Below are 19,770 nucleotides of genomic sequence, written 5' to 3' on the forward strand. Positions count from 1 at the left end.
TGCCCTGATAGTTCAAACGATCACAGCCCATTCCCACATTCCTTGAGCCTCCTAGAGCAGTGTTCGTCGAAAGAAGGCATGCTGCAACGTGACAGCTCGTGGATCTCTCGCACTGATCGTTTGGTTATGCTTCTTCGGGCTTCTGAAAGATCGATGGGCGGTGAGTCCAGAAAAACTACGCTTGTAGAAGTTAGAACACCACAAGGCAGTAAGTCGGGCCATTTCCCAGCATTGGAATAAAAGGCATGAAAACACTTAAAAATGAAAACTAATGACGTATGGACATGGGGAGAAGAGGGAGCGGGCCAGAGGGAGTGGGAGCCGAAGCTCTTCCCTCCCTCTGGCCATTGGTCGAAGGTGTTTTGAGAGGGGGCTTTGGTGGGAGCTTTCGTGAGGCTTGGGAGAGAGAACTCAGGCAACTCCATTAGTCTACATACAACCTTTTGAGACTCCTTTCTTTCTTTTAAAAAAGAAAAACACACTTAAGACAATATCCTTACATGATAATATTATGTCTAAATATATACTAAAAATAAAAACATCCATTTGGTATAACCGCAACTTGAATATAATCAAAGATGAAAAAATAAAGGAAATATTTCCCGTTTTACAATCCCCACCTACATCTTGAAACACTCGTGTCTCCAGTTAATCTTAGACGCGTGATCAACCACTACACAAGTATGATTTTGAGACTAGGTGTGGCGAAAAGAAAATAACAGGGATACTAGCAAGATGGATGAAAACCTTGTGTAGGAAAAACAAATATGAAAAATACCATATACTTTAAAAGAATTGACCACATATCAAGGTGCGTTCCTTCACGAGGTCTCTGAATCTGCATTGGGTTTGTGATTAGCAACTGTAGAAGGAGGCTGATCGATTTCCTTCCTAGATGCTTCCCAAAGTTGCTGTTCTATCCCCAGCTTTCTCAGCTCCAATAAACCTCGTTCCACTGCCACAACCACACATCGAAGCCAAGAGTCCACTTGTAAGTAATATAAACATATGGTGACTGACAATTTTTTTTTACCGTGGCTTATGCACATACACAAGCAGTTCAAGAAGAATTAAGCATTGGAAAATATTCCCCCATTCTTGATTCACAAGTAAACTTTTGAAACACAGGTTAGAGGATGCATTTATCCACATAGTATAATGAAAATCAATCTGCATAAATATGTGGCAATAAAATTTCCTAGGTTTTTGATGTTGTATCCAAGAGAGATTAACCTACAACATCATCCACAGCTTATAGGTACATATGAGTGAAGCTCCCAACATGGCCTATCTATGTTACCACAGTTACAGGGCTATAAATATTTATCATTGCTACTGTCCGAAATTTCAAAACCTAGTAGAAAAGAAAGGAAAATATATATATCTAGCTGAAAGTTCATAAAACTTACCATCCACAGCGTCATGTGAAGTTGGTGACTGCCCGCTACGGCTGATCCAAAACTGAAGCCGTTCTTCTGCTATATCCTCTTCAACTCCATGTGCTTTAGCTCTTCTCCAAAAGTAAGTCAGCCAAGCCTACAAACATTTTTAAGTTGGGAAAGTTATGTACACTCATGTCATAATAGATAATTCTTTGTAAAATATATGAAGACCATGAACAAATCAACAACCAAAATATGTAATTCATCTAGAAACCAAGCTTTTGAAGCCTTCAGGAGGACAACACAATCATTTCAACCTGTTTCGGGTGAATAACCTATTAACAACTAACAAATTTTGCAAATACTAACCAAGTTTTCTGATAGTCAATTCGATGATGACTTCAATGAATCAAATAAATCGAGCAGAAGTTCAGTAATTGCCAAATCAAGAAATTAATTCCAGCAGTTTTCAGTTGTCAAGGATTTTGCTAATTACAAACTGTTGATGTTTCCCCAAAGTAATATTTTTTTTTAGAAAGTTCCATATTGGCCCCTGCATTCTTGTCAAGTGATAAAGAACATAAAGGAGGAAAATGAACATCAAATTAAATAATAAATAAGTAAATAAAAGGGTTTATGTATCTGAGACTTAAGCATGGCCAAACTGTAAAACAAAATCAAATGAAAAGGGAGCTAACCTCTTTGAAAAGGACATCTTCTGCCTCCTCTTCACTTAATTCTGCAGGAAAAGGGGATGAAAGCAAAAATTAATCATAAGATCATCCCTTTCAATTCAATTGCCCAACCAATTTTGAACAAATGATGAAACAACTTTGTGATGAAATAACTTTCTAGTAACAGCTATTAATCATGCCTAGGTGTTGCTCTTGTATATGACCTGTGTACGAGGGCTATGCATTTTCTTCAATAAAATTCTTGTTTACCAAAAATTTTTTTATTTTTATTTTTGATAGGTAATCAAAGATATTATATTCATTAAAATAGGCAAAACCCAAGTACACAGGAAGTATACATAAAGAAATGCCTAGCTAGAAGTTACAATAGAAAGAAGAAGATCATGGACACTAGGTCTGTTACAAGCTATGGCCCCCGCCCACGAGAACAATAATTTAAAAAAGACAACTTTTAGCTATTCCAGTGTTCTCTCTTGATCTTCGAAACTTCTTACGTTTCTCTCCCTCCAAATACACCAACACTTACATATTGGGACCAACCTCCAAATTGCCGCTACCTGAGAATTGCCGTATAGTTCTCTCCAACTTGCGAGAAAATCCACCAATCTACAAGGCATAACCCAAGACAATCCAACTCTTGAGAAAAAATCATCCCACATGCCCTTGGCCACCTCACAGTGTAAAAGCAGATGATCAACTGACTCCCCATGCTTCTTACACATACAACACCAATCTAGGACAATAACCCATCGTTCCCTCAAATTATCTATAGTAAGGATCTTGTCCAACGATGCTGTCCAAACAAAAAAGGCTGCTTTTGATGGGGCTTTTGTCTACCATATGCTCTTCCACGGATACATAAGCTTTCCGGAGTTCGTAAGCTTTTGGTAAAAAGAACTGACAGAGAAAATACCTTTCTTAGAATGATTCCAGAGCATCTTGTCTCCGGTGCCCCCTGAAATACTTGCAGAATATAATACCGCAAAGAACTCTGTAATAGGCTCCAACTCCCAATCTTGGGCTGCCCTAATGAAGTCAATATTCCATTGTGGGGTGCCATTTGAAAAGACCAGAAGATCAGCAATCGATGCCTCCTTTTCTCTAGCGAGCACAAAGATAGCAGCGAAGGTATCTCGTAGACAATAATTACTGCACCATTTATTAGACCAAAAGCGGACCCGCGAACCATCACCCACAACAACATGTTCATGTCCTCGAAATGTCCCCCAAAGACTCCTAATGTATTTCCACAACCCCACTCCATGAGTGCCTCGAACCTCATTCGAGCACCATCCTCCTCAAGCTTCCCCGAACTGTGAATCTATAACGGACTTCCATAAGGCCTCTCATTCGGTTTGGTACCTCCACAACCACTTACCCAAAAGAGCTTGATTGAATTTCAACAAGTGGCATATCCCCAAACCTCCCCCAGAAATTGGGGTACAAATTGTTGGCCAATTAACCAGGTGGAATTTGAACTCTTCCCCAATCCCCTCCATAAGAAGTCCCTTTGTAGCTTCTCAATGCGGTTAGCCACCTTTGTGGGAAGTGGAAATAGAGACAAAAAGTAGGTGGGTAAGTTTGAAAGAGTGCTTTTGATCAAAGTTAACCTACCACCTTTTGACAAATATAGTCTCTTCCAAGCAGCCAATCTGCTCTCCACCCTTTCAACCACATCATTCCAAATCCTTACCGATTTATAGGAGGCACCCAACAGTAAGCCAAGATACTTCATAGAAAGCAAAGATATCTTGCATCCCAAGGTAGTAGCTAAAATCTCCACATCGGGGACAGCCCCCACTGGTACTAATTCTGACTTTGCAAGGTTAATGCTCAAACCGGATACAGCAGCAAAACAAAGGAGTAACGCTCTCAAGGCTTGAACCTGACCAAGGTGTGCACCACAAAAGATGAGCGTGTCGTGCGTGTCGTCAGCAAAAAGCAAATGGGAAATGTTGAGGTCACCATTCCCCACCGCAAAGCCATGGAGTAACCCCCCGTCCACCAGACCCTCAATCATCTTACTAAGTGCTTCCATGACAAATAAAAAAAGAAGAGGAGAAAGCGGGTCTCCCTGTCTCAGGCCGCGAGAGGAGTTGAAGAAGCCCACCGGTGTGCCATTTACCAAGATAGAGAAACAAGCTGAAGAAATGAAAAATTCTACCCATTTTTGCCATTTCCCCTCAAAACCACATCTACCAAGTAAGTAAAGTAAGAACTTCCAGTTGACATGATCATACGCTTTCTCCATGTCTAACTTGCAAAGTAGCCCGGGTACTCTAGACTTCAATTGACCATCCAAAACTTCATTTGCGATAAGTACCGAATCAAGGATTTGTCTACCTTTAACAAACGCATTTTGTGGCTTTGAGATTAGTTTTTCCACCACCAAGCTCAATCTATTTGCTAACACTTTGGAAAGAATCTTGTACACCACATTCACAAAACTAATGGGGCGATAATCTCTCACTTCCCTAGACCCCACCTTTTTAGGAATGAGGGCTAAGAAGGTGGCATTGAGACTCTTTTCAAAGCTAGCATTAGAATGAAATTCAAGAAAAACTTGCATTATATCTTCCTTGATCACCTCCCAACACACTTGAAAAAATCCTATAGTAAAACCATCCGGACCAGGAGCCTTATCGCTTGCCATACCTCTGATATCCTTGCACACTTCCTGTTTCAGGCTTTCAACTTTTTTGCCATAATGAAGCTTGGAGAGCCTTGGAAAGTGTAAGAGGTCCACCATTGTCTGACCCTATCCACAAAACCGTCAGTTTTAAGCCACATAAGCTCAAATTTAAAATACCTTCCACCCCCTTGGATGCCTCCGCAGTCTAAAATGATTGGGAAGTGATCAGAACATAAAAAGGGTAATCTTCTTTGGACTACATCGGGGAAGTGTGACTCTCAATCGAGAGTTAGCAAGAATCTATCCATCCTCGACCAAGATGGGCAATCCCGGTTGTTGGACCAGGTAAACGTGCCTCCTGATAGTGGAATGTCCATGAGCTCCTGTTCTGATATGAAGTCAGAAAAATCTCTCATGGCTGATGTAATGTGAGAAACACTCGATCTTTCGCTTGGGAAGCGAGATATGTTGAAAACCCCCCCAATGCAACTTGGTATCTCCCACCAACTTAGGACTTCCGCAAGTTCTTCCCACAACAGTCTTCTCTCCGAGTCAATAATTGGGCCATACACACCAACAAAAGCCCATTTGAAGCCGTCTTCTATATTAACAAAAGAGCATGCAACCGTAAAATCACCCACACACTCCTCCACCCTTTCCACCACCCTTGTGTCAAACATAATTAGAACTCCCCCTGAAGCTCCTTTTGATGGTAGGAAGGACCACCCGACATATTGTCCTCTCCATAGGCTACGAACTATTTGTCTTGTAATATTCCAATTTAGTCTCTTGTAAGCATATGATATCCCCCTTCCATTGGCAATGTAAATTTCTGACTTGGAGCCGCTTATTAGGATCATGCAGCCCCCTCACATTCCATGATATTATTTTTGGTTTCATGGGACAACCACTTTACCCCTCCCCTTACAACGCTCCCTCTTCTCTCCTTCATCCTCTTTCATTGCCCATGATAGCCTTTTGAGTTCTCTTTCCCTCTTTTTGGCCGAAGCCAAGGACTGATCAGATTTGGATTGAGCATTCATAGCCTCAACGGCTGTAAGAAGGGCCATAAATTCAGCTTCAAAGTCCCTGTAAGAAATTCCTACCATATGCTTAATGTCCATCGCCCTCTGGATAACCCAATCTGACACGTTGGGATGAAAGGAGTAGAGAGGAGTAGGTTCATCCTCCCCTTGTTTGCCGCAAACAGCACCAAAGAGCCAGCGTGCTCAGAAATCCTAGACTCCTATGCCGTCTCCAAATCCTGACAACCAACTTGTTCCGACGTCTGAACAACAACCTTCGCTGCCATGGAGACGGGAACCAGCTTAGAAGGAGCCAATGGCGACAACTATGCCACCACAAGCCCCGCCTGCCTAGCCAAAGTTGTTCACCACCAAAGACTCGGGAGGTAGGCCAGAACATGCTGGCGACCAAGTTTGTGCCACCTCCTGGGATGGCGGCCCACCCGTGAGCTCCCCGTGCACCATCGAGCAGATCTAGGCTTGCGAAGGGAGGGAATCTTCCTACTCATGGGCTACCGTCGCAAGGGACTCCGTCGCAGTGGCTACCGTCACAAGGGATGCTGACGCCGGGGTCGCTCACGCCGGGGTCGCTGACGCATGGGTTGCCGTCGTTGGCCCAATCAAGAACGCCAGCCCACCCGACAGGGATGAGCCCTCAACAGGCTCAGAACTTTCGATCAGGAGAAGGGCCTCAGACATTGGCCTAGAGGTCGAGCCCTTCTCATAACAAGGCCCAATCTGTTTTCTCTTCCAGCCCATACGGTTTGGGCCTCTCCAACCCATCCCCACCTTATTCTTTCCAATGACGGGCCTGAGAAACTTCCGCCCAACATGAGAGAACTAGTCTTGGCCCAGGCCCAAGCCCAGCCCCAACCCTTTATCAATATGGGAGATCCGGAGTTCTAGTTCCTTCCTAACTGTTTTTAATTCCTCCTTCACCCCGGTAACTTCCTCCTTCAAACAAAACAGAGCCTTCTTCAAGTGGCTTTCCTTTGTGCAGACGTTGGACAGTGACCCACTCTCCATTTCGGGGTACAAACCTGTCAACTTTCTCTGCATGTACGCGTGAGTGTACCCCTACTTTATTGTTTCCAAACACTACCATGCTTTTCCCCACACCACCCAACACCACCTCTGCATAGGACAGCCCTACCTTTTCCTCCCCTTAACTTCGTCTTTGTCCAGCCGTGGAAAAGCAGGGACCTGCTTAGTCGATGCAATCCTAGGCAAAGCATTCATCAACTCTATAGAAAAAATCTTCCACCTCTTTCCTTCCACTCCTTCCGGGATCACTAAGAGACCTCGGCCCCCTGTGCCACCACCATAATTTGTGACTTCCAAAAAACGCCCATACGCATTGGAGCGCCTATGAATGAACAGCTTTAGCACCATCTCGATATGTCTTATAAAAAACCTTCCTACCTCCTGAACATAGACATTCCTCTACTGTGTTTGCCAGCCAACATGCACTGGCAAGGTTGAGGATTATCTCTTTGGAAACCTTCCTGCCCCTCTCTGTGATACGACAATGGTTTCCTCCCTCCATGGACAAAACAAAGACCTTTGTCTCTATTAAAAGATGCTTAAGGAAGCCCATTCCAAACTCTAAAAGCAGAATAATGAAAGAAAAGGGACCTGATTCCGGCGAGGAGTCACCGGAAATAGACTACTCAACCCAAAGTGTACGGAGAGAAAACATTTCAAACTGAACTCAAAAACATAGGAAAAGAAATACCCAGGATATAGTAAGTTACTTTACCCAAAAAATTGGTGATACAAATACAAGAATATATATTTAAAATAGAAGCACATGTTGATAGTTCTTGCAAGGCTGAAAGAGGTACACATGATCTCTTGCAAGTCGTAGGTATTCACCCAAAAACAATCTTTGCTGAATACAATATAAGTACGGACAGAAAATGCAAAATGGCCAATCAGTTGTTTAAGGGTGAGAGGGACGAACCACTTCTCAACAACATAAAAGGTTAACATAATATGAAACATGTTGGAATATGCAGTATATGATCTAAATGTAGTGCAAGGTGCCAATTCTCCTGTACATATGTTCTGAGCCCACTGAATTTTGACATGAAGCTTCTGGTGAGCTTGCCCACCTTAACCCCCCCGCCTCAAATTTGGTTGTAAAATGGTATGCTCCCTAGAAGGATCCTACCAGTGCAAATATTCTCTTAAAATGATTATGTAGACAAGTATCCTTTAATCTTTGCATTTCTAAAGGACAACATAGCATATTGTGGTGACAGAACAGAGTATCTCTCTTACCAAATGCCTCCATAAACTTGGGATCACCAGTTGATTTGGAATCTGAAATTCAAAAGTAACGAGATAACTAAGCACTGGATCATGTTACTGTCAGTATCCCTGTTATCCTTCATAATCCGCTAGTTCTCAGAAAGTAGCCACTTCGAAAAACTGGGTTTAAAAAATGTTATCCAAACATAGCATCCGGAACATATAATGGTTTAAGAATGCAAAAAACATAAATAAAATGAAATTAAACTCTGTTAATCAGTTGTACGACTAGAAATATACCTACGTCTCTGGAAAGAGGAAAAAAACAAATATTCATATAGAAATTGAGCAGTCATAGTGTCATGTACTGTACAAGGTAGACAAGAAATGTACAAGTCTGTCAAATGAGGAAAAGAAACAAATATTCAAATAGTAATTGAGGAAACATCGGCATTAAAATATAATACACCAATAGAAGGTAACAGATAGATGCAGAGAAAGAAGACCATGCAACCAAACTGTAAATGAGAATGAAAAGAGATGGTATGATACCTAGACTGTACTGCCGAACCAAATTCAGACGTCTTTGTTGGGCCAGCGCTAGCACAACAGCATCCTCAACCTTGAAACAGCAGTGACATAAAATGAATTGGAAGTATAGAGGGATGAAACAGACTCCTAAAATCCATGTTATATTCAGAACAACCCTTAAGGAACACAGCATGTACCTTATCTTTTAAAAATACATCTCTTAAAGGAAAATTACTTGGAAAGACAACAAAGTAACAGAAAAATTAACGTAGCTCAACATTAAAAAAATTATAATAAAGAAAAACCTTTAGAGAAGCCAATTCTCTCAAACCCATTTCAACTGAAAGCATACTCTCTATATTTCCTTCTCCTGTGAGATCACTTATATCCCGGACAAGCTTGCTCCTGTCTGGATCATTGCCACCTGCTCCATGCCAAACAATGTGAAAGGCTAACTCCATGCTAGCTATAAAAATCAAATATTGAATATTAATAAAAATCTATTTACTGTAATAAATGGCTGAACTAGCCTCTATTCCAAGATTCCTCCTTAGCCTTTTGTCCAGCAGAAATGACAACTTCAAATGGAAGAGGGGCTAAAGATGACCAATGCTCATGCTTTGAAAGTGATATATCTGTGCATATGCCTATAAGCACAAGAGCATCCACCGGAAAAGAAAAGGAAAGAAAGAAGAATTAAAGTATAGGTCTGTCAAGATATCGGATGAGAAAGAAATTTTTTCTAAAAGAACATAAGAATCGTAAACCAGATCCACATAGAAAAAGAAATTTTACAATCAAGCTCATGCATCCTGGTATGGTTATCAAGCAAGAGCGCATTGAGTAAACACAAGGAACACATTTGTTCTTTCAATCAGAAGAAGATAGTAAAAAGTCAATTACCATGCTTTACAGCTAAACCCCAATAGCGGGCAAGCCAACATCTCTTCAGAACAACTTCCTCCTAAAATGGTAATTGAGTTAGAAGTTTAGATAGAGAGTCATAAATCTAACTTTATTATCAAAAGACGAACCATCTCTTCTTGAGTCAAAACCATTCTCTGTGTCATTGACCGGAGAGCCTTTGCTTCAGATTCTGCTTCTTGGAGGTGTTCCAGAGCTGTTGCAGCCTCATCTTTCAAGTTCTGATCAAATAAAAATGCAAGGCATGAAAGTATAGGGAAAATCAGGGAAAAAGATCGAGGTAGGACAATACACATTTTAATATAAGAGGACATATCAGCCTACTTATCAGCACAAATTACCTCGACGTCTCTACGAAGAACTGATATTTCGTCATCCCTGCCATCGTTCGTTTGTTTTGCAGCCTTTAGAGCAGCCTGTAATTAAAAAAGTATATGTTTTTCTTTTGTGGGTAAGGTCTGAGCAAAATACACAAGTACAATATTTTGGGGACATACCCCCGTTAAATGCTATAGAAGAGTAAATCAAACATACACAACATAGCTAGGAAAGGATCTGACCTACATAGACATAGCCAACATAACATTAACACAAGCTATCAAATAACATGCCCATCAACAGCGTAACAGCCAAGACAAAAGAAGTCAACCATGACAACAGCAACACAGGAGAAGCACTCAAGTAGATACAGCACAAAAAAAATAGCTCAACCATCAATAGCTATCCAAACACAACAGCTAACTAACACAGCTTGCGAGAGAGCTTCTGTGAAATCCTCATCAAGAAGATAATATCAGTTGGCAGTAGACCCAGGAAGCCTTTCGAGAAGTTAATCCTTTTGTCTACATAGCAACAACATCAAAATAAACATGGACAAGCTTCCTACACTATGAATGTTAATACAACCCTTAAAACTTAATTAAAAATAGGAGAAGTAGGAGAAGTAGAGTAGGTCATCTGTGACTTCATCTCTTTTGTTTTCAGATAGGTGATACATAACTCACAGAGCCACACTTGATTGAACCCATAACTTTACCCTTTTGCCTCTTACTAATGAAGGAAAAGCACCATTAGGTCCAATGGTCATTAGAAAGTTAATCTCAAGTTTCTTTTTTTCAACCAGACAAAATCAAATGTTCTGCCCTTGTCAACTTCTTCAAATTTACCTCTCTTTGACGCAATGCTGCTTCCTTCCTGCAGATAAGTCATTCATAGAATCACATGCCAAGAACATTAAGCAACAAAATGGCAAAGCCAATCAAACCAAGTCTACCTGCTCAACAATTTGGCTTCGAGGGATACACCCTCTCCAAGAGCAGCAACCTGTAAAAATAGAATTGAACACAAACAGAATTAAGACTTTTTTGAGGGATAATTTTAGAGTTAATTTGGTAAATCTCATGAACAAGATCAAGATTTTCAATAAATAAACAGACCGACTAATTACTTAGCAAGCGGTCTAACAAATAACTACTTGAATACTACAATGTATATGGATGCTGAAGTGAGAGGACATAAGTAAAATATCACTACCAAGAAATTTCGACCATTTTCTAGCACCAATTCTTTTATAGTGGGGAAGTGGTGGGGAAAATAAGTTTTCTATCATTTAGGTTGCACTGTCCATGTTCTATCAAACAGGGAGGAAAACTCACAACATCCTGAGCAATAAATGTGAAACCCAAACTTACAAATAGAGGTAACCTAATTCAACTCAGAATAACAACAGTAATAATGACTAACTCTAATAATTGACCTGTTTCTCAAGCTCCCTAGCTCTAGCCTCTGCCTCCTCACGTCTTTCTTCAGCGCGTCTAAGCTGTACAACATTCTTGGACATCAATGTCATACATCACAAGAAACAATGCATAAAAATAAGTTTATTTTGAGTTTGGACTGCACACCTTATCAATTATGACATCATTTTCTTCTTGTAGCATGTCAAGCTGCAATTTTGATACAGTTTGCTATAATTACATTTCAAATTCTAAAAATTGCTAGCTCGTAAAAAAAATGCTATGCTAAAAGTTGGGGCAAACCCTATATGGCTTCTTTTTAATATATTTCAAGGGCTATTAGTGACTGTTGTGAAAGCATAATTGATGGATGTGAATGGCATACCTCATCGCGAAGGGCAGAAGCCTCACGCTGATCTCCTGTATCTTTTAAGTTGAGCTGACCAATATCTGGTGTATACCTGCATTATAAGACCGATACATGAGATACAAGCAACAAAGTGCACAATATCAATTGTGCATAAACACCCTAGAAAACAAAGTTTGTCAACTCCTCATCAAGTAGCAGATGGATGCACCAGCTGTACCTATAAACACCTACATATGTACAATAGGCATAGGCACATATGTGAATTCATGCAAAGCAAAAGTTGATCCCACTCACCATCGGTAGGTAGTCAAAATCAGCATAGAGAGCGCAAAGGCAGATGGTGATTTGTATAACAATAAGGAAGAACTATGTATATGGACAAGGGTGGATACTGAAGAGAATTGGCTCATTTAGATGCACCAAAGTTTAGAATCAGAAAGTACCAATGAAGGGGAAAACACTTTTATTGCACTCCAGAGGCCGAGCAGCCCTTCATCCATTAGGACTGAGTGAAAGGGACATTGACCTTAACACAAACTCATGAATAATGTTTGACCCATCAACAAGATGCACAACATAGATTGAAAAGAGGGTACTGCTCCAACTCAATGTTACAGGTTTACAACATCCACAACAACCGCCCATGCAGGTACTTTTTTGACAAGGACTCACAACAATTCAGTCAAAAACAAAAAGACCCTTAAATTGTGAACTACGAAACAAATCATTATTAACGAGAGATTAAATTATACACTAGCCAGCAGAGTTTTTTTATCAGCACTAGTCAACGGAGTTAGTTACTTGGAACAGGGTTCTTTTTTTATCAGTATACTTGGAACAGGAATTTTACCCCATTGATGAGAAATATAAACACCCATATTGTATGTGCAAAGCAAATCAAAGGAGATTTTAAGAAAACCTTATTGCTATATATGGTACAGGTTCTCCAAAGTAAGAAAACGGCATATTTACCTTCTCTCTCTGTTCCTACTAGTAGGAGGTTCGATCGGAGGTATGGTCATCGGTGTTCTAAGTGACGATTTGCTGGGTGGCACGAAAGCCGTTGAACGAACTGACCTTGACGGTCTTCCAGTCGATGTGGAGCGAACAGAAGGAACATGCTCTACAAAGTTCCGACCTAACTAATCAAAATATCAGAAACCCAATTAGCCTCCTGTGCACCAAATATTATCATATAAATCATAAAACCACCCAATTTGAATTTAAAATATTTTTTTTGAGAGATTGAATTTAGCATATATAAAACCCAAAACATACGCACAAACATTAAAGCCAACACTTAATCTCAATTATAAATAAAATCTCAAATTCTCAATAATAATTCAAAAATTATGATCATATTCGATCTTATTATTAAAATTAACAAAAATTTGATACTATTCAGATCTTTAAAAGGAAAATCTAAAATTTTTAAGCAAATTTAGAGACAATAATTCTCTGGCAAACTTCATTTCAGCAGAACTCAAATAATTTAAAACCAAATTCAAAAGCCCCGGTCACTAATGGATCCAAAAACACAGATTCTCGAACTTACTGCAGGTGATGGAGATCGATTAGGCCGAGTAACCGAAATCGCAGGAGTAGTAGCACTACTATTATTACTATTACTGCTAGCGGCGGAGTGATATGAGGGTGCAGGTGGAGGCGGGGCTCCGAATCGGAAGCCGAGATCGTCGTCCTCGTCCTCGTCCTCATCGGCGGTGGCCTGTGATGCCATTACCTTAGCCAGTCGCTGCGCGGCGACTCTAGCGGCGGCGTTTTGGGTGCGCTTGACGGTGGAGAATCCGGTAGTCAACTGGCGCGAGTTAGGATGAGCCGGAGACATAGCCGGCGACGATGACCCAGTGCTGCTTGAACCCCCGCTCCACTGCCGCGAGTACACCGGACTCGCAGGCCTCCTCCGATCCATATATATTTATGTAGTATGTGTACGTATAGGTATGTTTGTAGTACTTGTGGAGTGAAACCGAGATTTTATCGGAGCTAGATTTTCTCGAGAAAGTCGAAGGAAAATCGGGGGAAAGAGAGAGACGGAGGTTGGGTTTGAAGTTTGGAGGTGGTCAAACAGAAGTAGTAATAAACGGTGACGTTTTCGTTGGTTTGACACTGAAAAATAAACGTGACGTAGCGCGGGTGGGAGAGGGAAAAAAATGCCAGATGGGCTGGGACCCACAGAGTCGTCGCTGGATCTGAACCAAGTGATGACGTGTTAAACGTGTAACCATGAGTCCGATAATATTGGTGGCGTGGTGGGCCCATGTTTGTTAATCATAAGGTGCTGAGATAATATTTGGGAGAAATTAGGATCGGATGGGCGAATGGAGGAGTTGAAATGTATTTCAAGAGAAGTGAAGAAGATGAATAAATGCTTCACTGTAGTAGTGTATATTTTATATTTATTATATAGTTATTTTTAATTTTTAATTTTTTTATTTTATATTTAAAAGATGTATAGTTTAAATAATACTACATCATATATATAAAATGATTACTCTCAACAATAACTTCTATCTATATTTATTCGAAAAAAATTAGAACTGCACATTGAAAAATAAGTCTTGGTTTGGTTATTTAGTTTTGTTTTGAATGTGTAACTTTCAATTGGTTATTATATTTCGTATTAAAATTTGAAAAAATTATAGAATTATACTATATTCAGTTATTTTTATATATTTTTTTCATCAATTATTAATGTGATTGGTTAAATTAACTATTTTATATTAAAAAAATAATATAACTAATCATATTAATAAAATATACGAAAAATACATAAAAGTAACTGAATATAAAATTTTTATTATAAGATGAGATGAGATTTTTAATTGATGTGTAATCAAGTGTTATTAAACCCCCTCTCCCTTAGTTGCTCTCTTTCTCCCCTCCATATCACAAATCAATTATACATACAGTCTACAGATGGCCTGATCAGACTGGAACCGGCCATGATCCCTAGCAACCATGAACATTCTTCCTTTCCCGGAACAAAAGCAGAAGTAGGTGCTTTGAATTTGTATAAAAGTGAAATAAGAATGGCTTCGACAATACATAGAAATTATATATCCGGCCTGCCCCTCAACTTTGCTCAAGAATGGAGGAACCAAGCTTTTATGAAGCTCCTACAGATGCCCTTAGACATTATAGTTCTGATAGTAAGTAGCCGTTCTAGTTCCTAATCAAAGTCTTCATCCTCTTGCAGTTGTTCTTCTCCTTGTTGTAGTAACAGCAACTGCTGTGGGTCTTCAGTAGGATGCTAACATAATGATCGTGTCCGTCGATAAAAAAAAAAAAAAAAAAAAAAAAAAAAAAAAAAAAAAAATCTCTGTATGTGTATGACCTTGTCATCTGCGATCTTTTTCATGGCGTCTCCAATCAAATTTTTATCTAGATATGTGCGATGGCTTACGGGTAGAGAGAGAGAATGATCAAGTAGAGAGAGAGAGGGGGAGAAACCAGAAAGGAGCAGCGACGGGAGTTGAATGAGATTTGTTTCCCTGTGTGCAGTTCCATTCTTCTTTTCTTGAAATGCACATGACATGTCAAAATGTGATTGGAAGGTATAAACTCACTTTTTTTTAATCATATTAAATAGTATGTGACACATTCATCACTATTAGATGATAAAGAAGAATGTAATAAAAGATCATTTAATAGTGATAAATGTGTCACATCTTATTTAATGAGATGAAAGTGAAATGATAGTATGGTGTATAGAATTTTCCTTTTATAATTCTACATAAATTGGAGGGTAGTTTTATAATATTAAAATTTATTTTTAATGGAGTGGCAAGTTTCATTTGTTGTTTGAAAATGAGTTGTAAAAGAGTTGTATGTGTATCATTACTCATTTTTTAAAAGAAAATGATAAATGAAGGTGAGTTGGCGCAAGAAGTTGCGCATGAAAAGCTGGTGGCATCTACACGTAAAATGATACGGTGCGTTTCATTGAGATTTTTAAACGGTGCGTTTCCACTCGCTCTCTATTCGGATTCCTTCCTCCATCTCCCTCTTCTCCATCTCCAAAGCTTCCCGCGACTTGAGTTGGGTTTCTGAACATATCAAAACCCTGCATAAATCTGATACCCTCTTTGATGGATTAAAAGATTGAGTAAGTCGGCAAGCTTTGAAATTTTCTCGAGAGTTTTCTAGGTTTTTGGTCAATTTGAAAACCCAATTGGGAACTTAATGTTGGTGGTGTACTTGAACAGTTCTAGTAATTTCTCCTGTATATGTTTCATGAGTATGATTACTTTGATCAATTCTGGAAAATAATAAACCTTCTCGCTGGAGGATGCCTTTGATTTTTGTATACAAGGTGAAATTTTCTTATGGTTTGTTTTACCCAAAAGTGTCTCAAAAATCGAGAGTAAAAAATGTCGGATATTGCTTTGTTGGTGGCGGAGGAGTATGAAAGGAGGGTGAAGAATGCAAGGTAGCTGGTGGTGCTGAAAGTGGGTTTGAGATTGACCTGGCTTCTTGTGCTTTTGTCTTGGCTCGGAGCCTCAAGATGAAGTTGCTGGACTGGAGAAATTGGAGCTTCTTGACTGGGTTCGGGAGCCCAAACCCCAGATTAGTCTTGCTGCTTTTACTGGTTTTTTCTCTACTTAAATTTCCTTTGCTTTTGAAAAAAATGTCTTTTTCTCAAAGATCATATGTACATAAATTCCAATTTCCTTGCCTCTATACATCTTTATATTATAATCGAAGCTTGAAAAAGGGTTGTTGTTAATGATGTGTTGAGCTTATAATCTTGTGTTTCGAGAATGAAAATGGATCAAAAAATTGCTTATAAAAACAGGCTAAATTCATGGAATAAGGGGTCCAGAATTCACAAGGCATGGCTAAGATTTACATTTTGGGTGGGTGCAGGTTGAATCGATCTACAACTATGAATCAAATTCATTTTTGAATTTATTTGATCCGAATCGGCATTTCTTATAATTCGCATCTGAGGAATGATGTGGGTCGGAAATGGGTTGCGAAATCAGTATGAGGGAGACGAACGGAACTCTCCTCAGATGGTCTAGTTTTGCAGCTTTCGTTCATGTTTTCATCTTTCATTTTCATTTTCTTTTTTATTTATTAATTATAACTGACGTGGCAGGTGTGCGCAACTTCCTGCGCCAACTCTCCTGCTCGTAGCGGTATTGTTTTTTAAAAAGAGTACGTGGAGACTGTACATTTCAAGACTATATATAAATCAATATGAGAAATATTTATGTAATATGATTTAATAAAAAAATTTAATACAAAGAAGCATACCATCCAATGAATATTTGACATGTTTTAAAATGAAATTGAGTGATTAAGATCTAATAATCACTTGACAAACATTTTAAAATGTTTAGATTTGGGTGTCAAGGTATTCTATGATAATACTTTACTACTATTTATTATTTTATTATTATTTATTATTTATTTTTTATTACTATTTACTATTATTTAATATTCTACTATTATTTTTTTACTATAATTCACAGAATATCTCATAATACCTCACTACTCAAACGTAAGATATTGTTAGGTTCAAATTTGACTTGAAGCTGGGCTCATTTATCATTTTTAAAATTTTTTAGAATTTAATAAAAAAGATTAAAAATAAAAAATAAAATGCCAGATCGAACTTTTTTAGTCATACAAATTTATTCACCATTATTTTTCAAATTATTCTTATACTCACAGTTATACTTACAATCATAATTAATATTTATAACTATTTATAAATGGATTTTACTATATGAGGCGCTATTCATAATTCCAAATACTGACAGTTTTTCTTTTTTTCTTTTCTATTTTTTTTTTTTTTTTTGGTGGGTACAAGACTACATGGTTAGTTGCCTGGGAAGGACGCGCGGATGGCGCGCACGCATGCAGCATCGAACATTAGCTTGTGAAAAATTGTACGCGGATCGAGATTTACCATGCATTCAGACAAATGTTATTGATCGCTAACACACTCAGCATTACAATTATTTGAATAAACACATGAATGCTAACAGACCATGCGTGAGGCCGGCCGCCGGGATGCCTCATGCATATAAGATCATGACAGGACACATGCATCATAAACATACATATATATATATATATATATATGCATGCTTAATTAAGTTTACACTCTAAATTTTACATGCAAAGAGGCCACGCAGACATAATCAATCTTATTACTTATATAAATAAGATAATAATACACATAACTCTTTTGCAACTCTTTTACTACTCACTTCAAATTAATTAATGTAATGCAGTATGTATCCTACTGCTCAGCCGCCCATGTATCATTGGGCGTACCTGGCCCTCAGTATATTTGCACTTTCTTTTCTATTTCTTTCATACATTTTTTAAACATTTTTAAACATTTTAAAAAAATACATAGATACATTAATAGTCAATTCCTTAACTATTAAAAAAAAAAAAACTAAAATACATGAGCGGTCAAATCCAAGAACAAAAACATGTGACAAACTAACTAGCTGTATTTTCAATTCAATAATTGTGCCACTTCATAAAAAAATACTTTTCAATTTTATATAATTACTCCTCATTTTAAATAAAGTTATAAAATAGTTGTAGTTTATCATTTTTCATATAAATATGTATGTTAACATCATGCATGCATGCAATCTACGAGCTAGTCAAGGACCGATGGAGGCCAAGTCGACCATGCATGCATACTCCATTGGAACATAAGAAAACGATGCAATATTATCATATGAAAAATTCTTAATGCAACCGGCCTTCGCAAATGGCGTGTAATTGCCACATCATTTTAATGAAACAGTATGTTTCATTTAAAGGGGGACGGAAATCAGTAGTATGATGCAGGGTCCCTTCTCTAATTGAAACAATGTGTTTCAATTAAATCAAAACACACTGTTTTGAAAATTCTCTCATTTGGGTCCCTTCTTCCTTCCCCCTTCCCCTTTCCTTCTTCGTGTGTCCCTTCAACATTTCTTCTGCGTTGGACTCTGTTAAAGCTAGCGACACTATACATCTCTTCATAGCCAGCAGCCAACCACCCACCAAACTGTTCCCTCTCTCATTCTTAGTTATGTGCTCTCTTTCATGCGTTTCTCTACAATTAGCTCAGATCCCCATAACTAAAAAGTTGCCAAAAGTATTATTGTCATGTGAAGTTGTTTCTGAAGATGATGACCATGAGATGTTACAACGTTTCTAAATCTGATTGGCTAGCCACAACTCCCAACCTATATATAATACACAAATTGAGATTCCAGACCCCGAAAAGACATACAAAATGCTTTGTAGAAATGGATTTGAGCATTTTTTAGTCATTCGAATGCTCCGCAGAAATGGGTTTGGGTGACAAAAATAGGGACTTCTCTGTTCTCGATTTCACTCCTGAGTGAAGTGTTGCTAGTTCAGTCTGATGCTTTCTTCTTTAATCGGTTTTCATTTTATTTTTTATTTTTGTTTGGTGATGATGTGGCAACTTGCTACATCAGGCGGTTACACGACAGTTTTGCAGGGCGGTTGTACGTAGCGCTTCTCTTATCATATATGCATATATGGCATCTTATAAATTAAGATCGAGGAACTAGCTGGCAAGAATAAGGACTTGTGAAGGAAGAAGCTGCTAGCTAGCTAGCGGTTGAGATTGCATATATATGTATGTATGTATGTATGTATGTATGCATGCATGTATGTATGTGTGCGCGCATTTGCGCTAGACAAGGGAAGATTAGGCAATATGCATATTGATATTGATATATATATATATATAGCCCTTTATTTTGTACTGTGTATATATACTTTTTTTAATTCCCAATTGACTTTCAATATTCACGCTTGAAATTCAAGCCAAATTATATATAAATTGCTAAATATATATCCGTTGCTTGAAGCTTACTGCATGCATCAATTGCCAATTAAAAAGGCAAATCATGAGTTGGACTGGACTTCCTTCAAATTTACCCATCGAAATCAATTTAGGTTCCAAATTATGGGCTAGGCAATGTCATCATGATTACGTGAAACATCATGCATCGGTAAGCCATAACAACTAATCATGTTATAGTGCAAAAGAGAAGCAACAAATTGAAAATTGGAGTGAATAAATTGATCTCGACCCATATATTTATTATATGTTTCCTCAGCCTCCAAAAAGAGTTGCATAATAGAGCTACGTACGTAGTTGTTAAAAAAATCCACAATGTCATGGACTAATTTGATTAATTTGTATG

At 38.5% G+C, this 19,770-nt stretch overlaps 1 protein-coding gene across 2 annotated transcripts; it reads right to left on the reverse strand.

Moving 5' to 3' along the window:
• Nucleotides 1–545: 545 nt before the first annotated feature.
• Nucleotides 546–13,650, reverse strand: LOC121234671 (coiled-coil domain-containing protein SCD2-like). Of its 2 annotated transcripts, XM_041130710.1 has the most exons (17): nt 13,104–13,649; nt 12,521–12,690; nt 11,564–11,639; nt 11,347–11,388; nt 11,199–11,261; nt 10,716–10,765; nt 10,609–10,636; nt 9,784–9,858; nt 9,553–9,663; nt 9,422–9,482; nt 9,049–9,165; nt 8,824–8,942; nt 8,540–8,609; nt 8,018–8,059; nt 2,081–2,121; nt 1,410–1,536; nt 546–955 (listed from the first exon to the last, which is right to left on the reverse strand). In XM_041130710.1, the coding sequence occupies exons 1-17, from the start codon at nt 13,476–13,478 to the stop codon at nt 822–824; spliced, it is 1,701 nt and encodes a 566-aa protein (XP_040986644.1). In that variant the 5' UTR covers nt 13,479–13,649; the 3' UTR covers nt 546–821. The 2 variants fall into 2 exon arrangements, with proteins under 2 accessions (XP_040986644.1, XP_040986645.1); XM_041130711.1 differs by lacking the exon at nt 8,018–8,059 and having other exon boundaries at nt 13,104–13,650.
• Nucleotides 13,651–19,770: the final 6,120 nt, after the last annotated feature.

Source organism: Juglans microcarpa x Juglans regia, chromosome 6D (assembly GCF_004785595.1).
Source record: "Juglans microcarpa x Juglans regia isolate MS1-56 chromosome 6D, Jm3101_v1.0, whole genome shotgun sequence".
NCBI classification, from domain to species: domain Eukaryota; kingdom Viridiplantae; phylum Streptophyta; class Magnoliopsida; order Fagales; family Juglandaceae; genus Juglans; species Juglans microcarpa x Juglans regia.

Coding starts and splice junctions, on each gene's coding strand:
- LOC121234671 (XM_041130710.1), bottom strand. CDS start 13,478: ATGGATCGGAGGAGGCCTGCGAGTCCGGTGTACTCGCGGCAGTGGAGC. Junction 10,766..11,198: donor CTAGGGAGCTTGAGAAACAG/GTCAATTATTAG, acceptor CTATTTTTACAG/GTTGCTGCTCTTGGAGAGGG. Junction 9,664..9,783: donor TTCTTCGTAGAGACGTCGAG/GTAATTTGTGCT, acceptor TTATTTGATCAG/AACTTGAAAGATGAGGCTGC.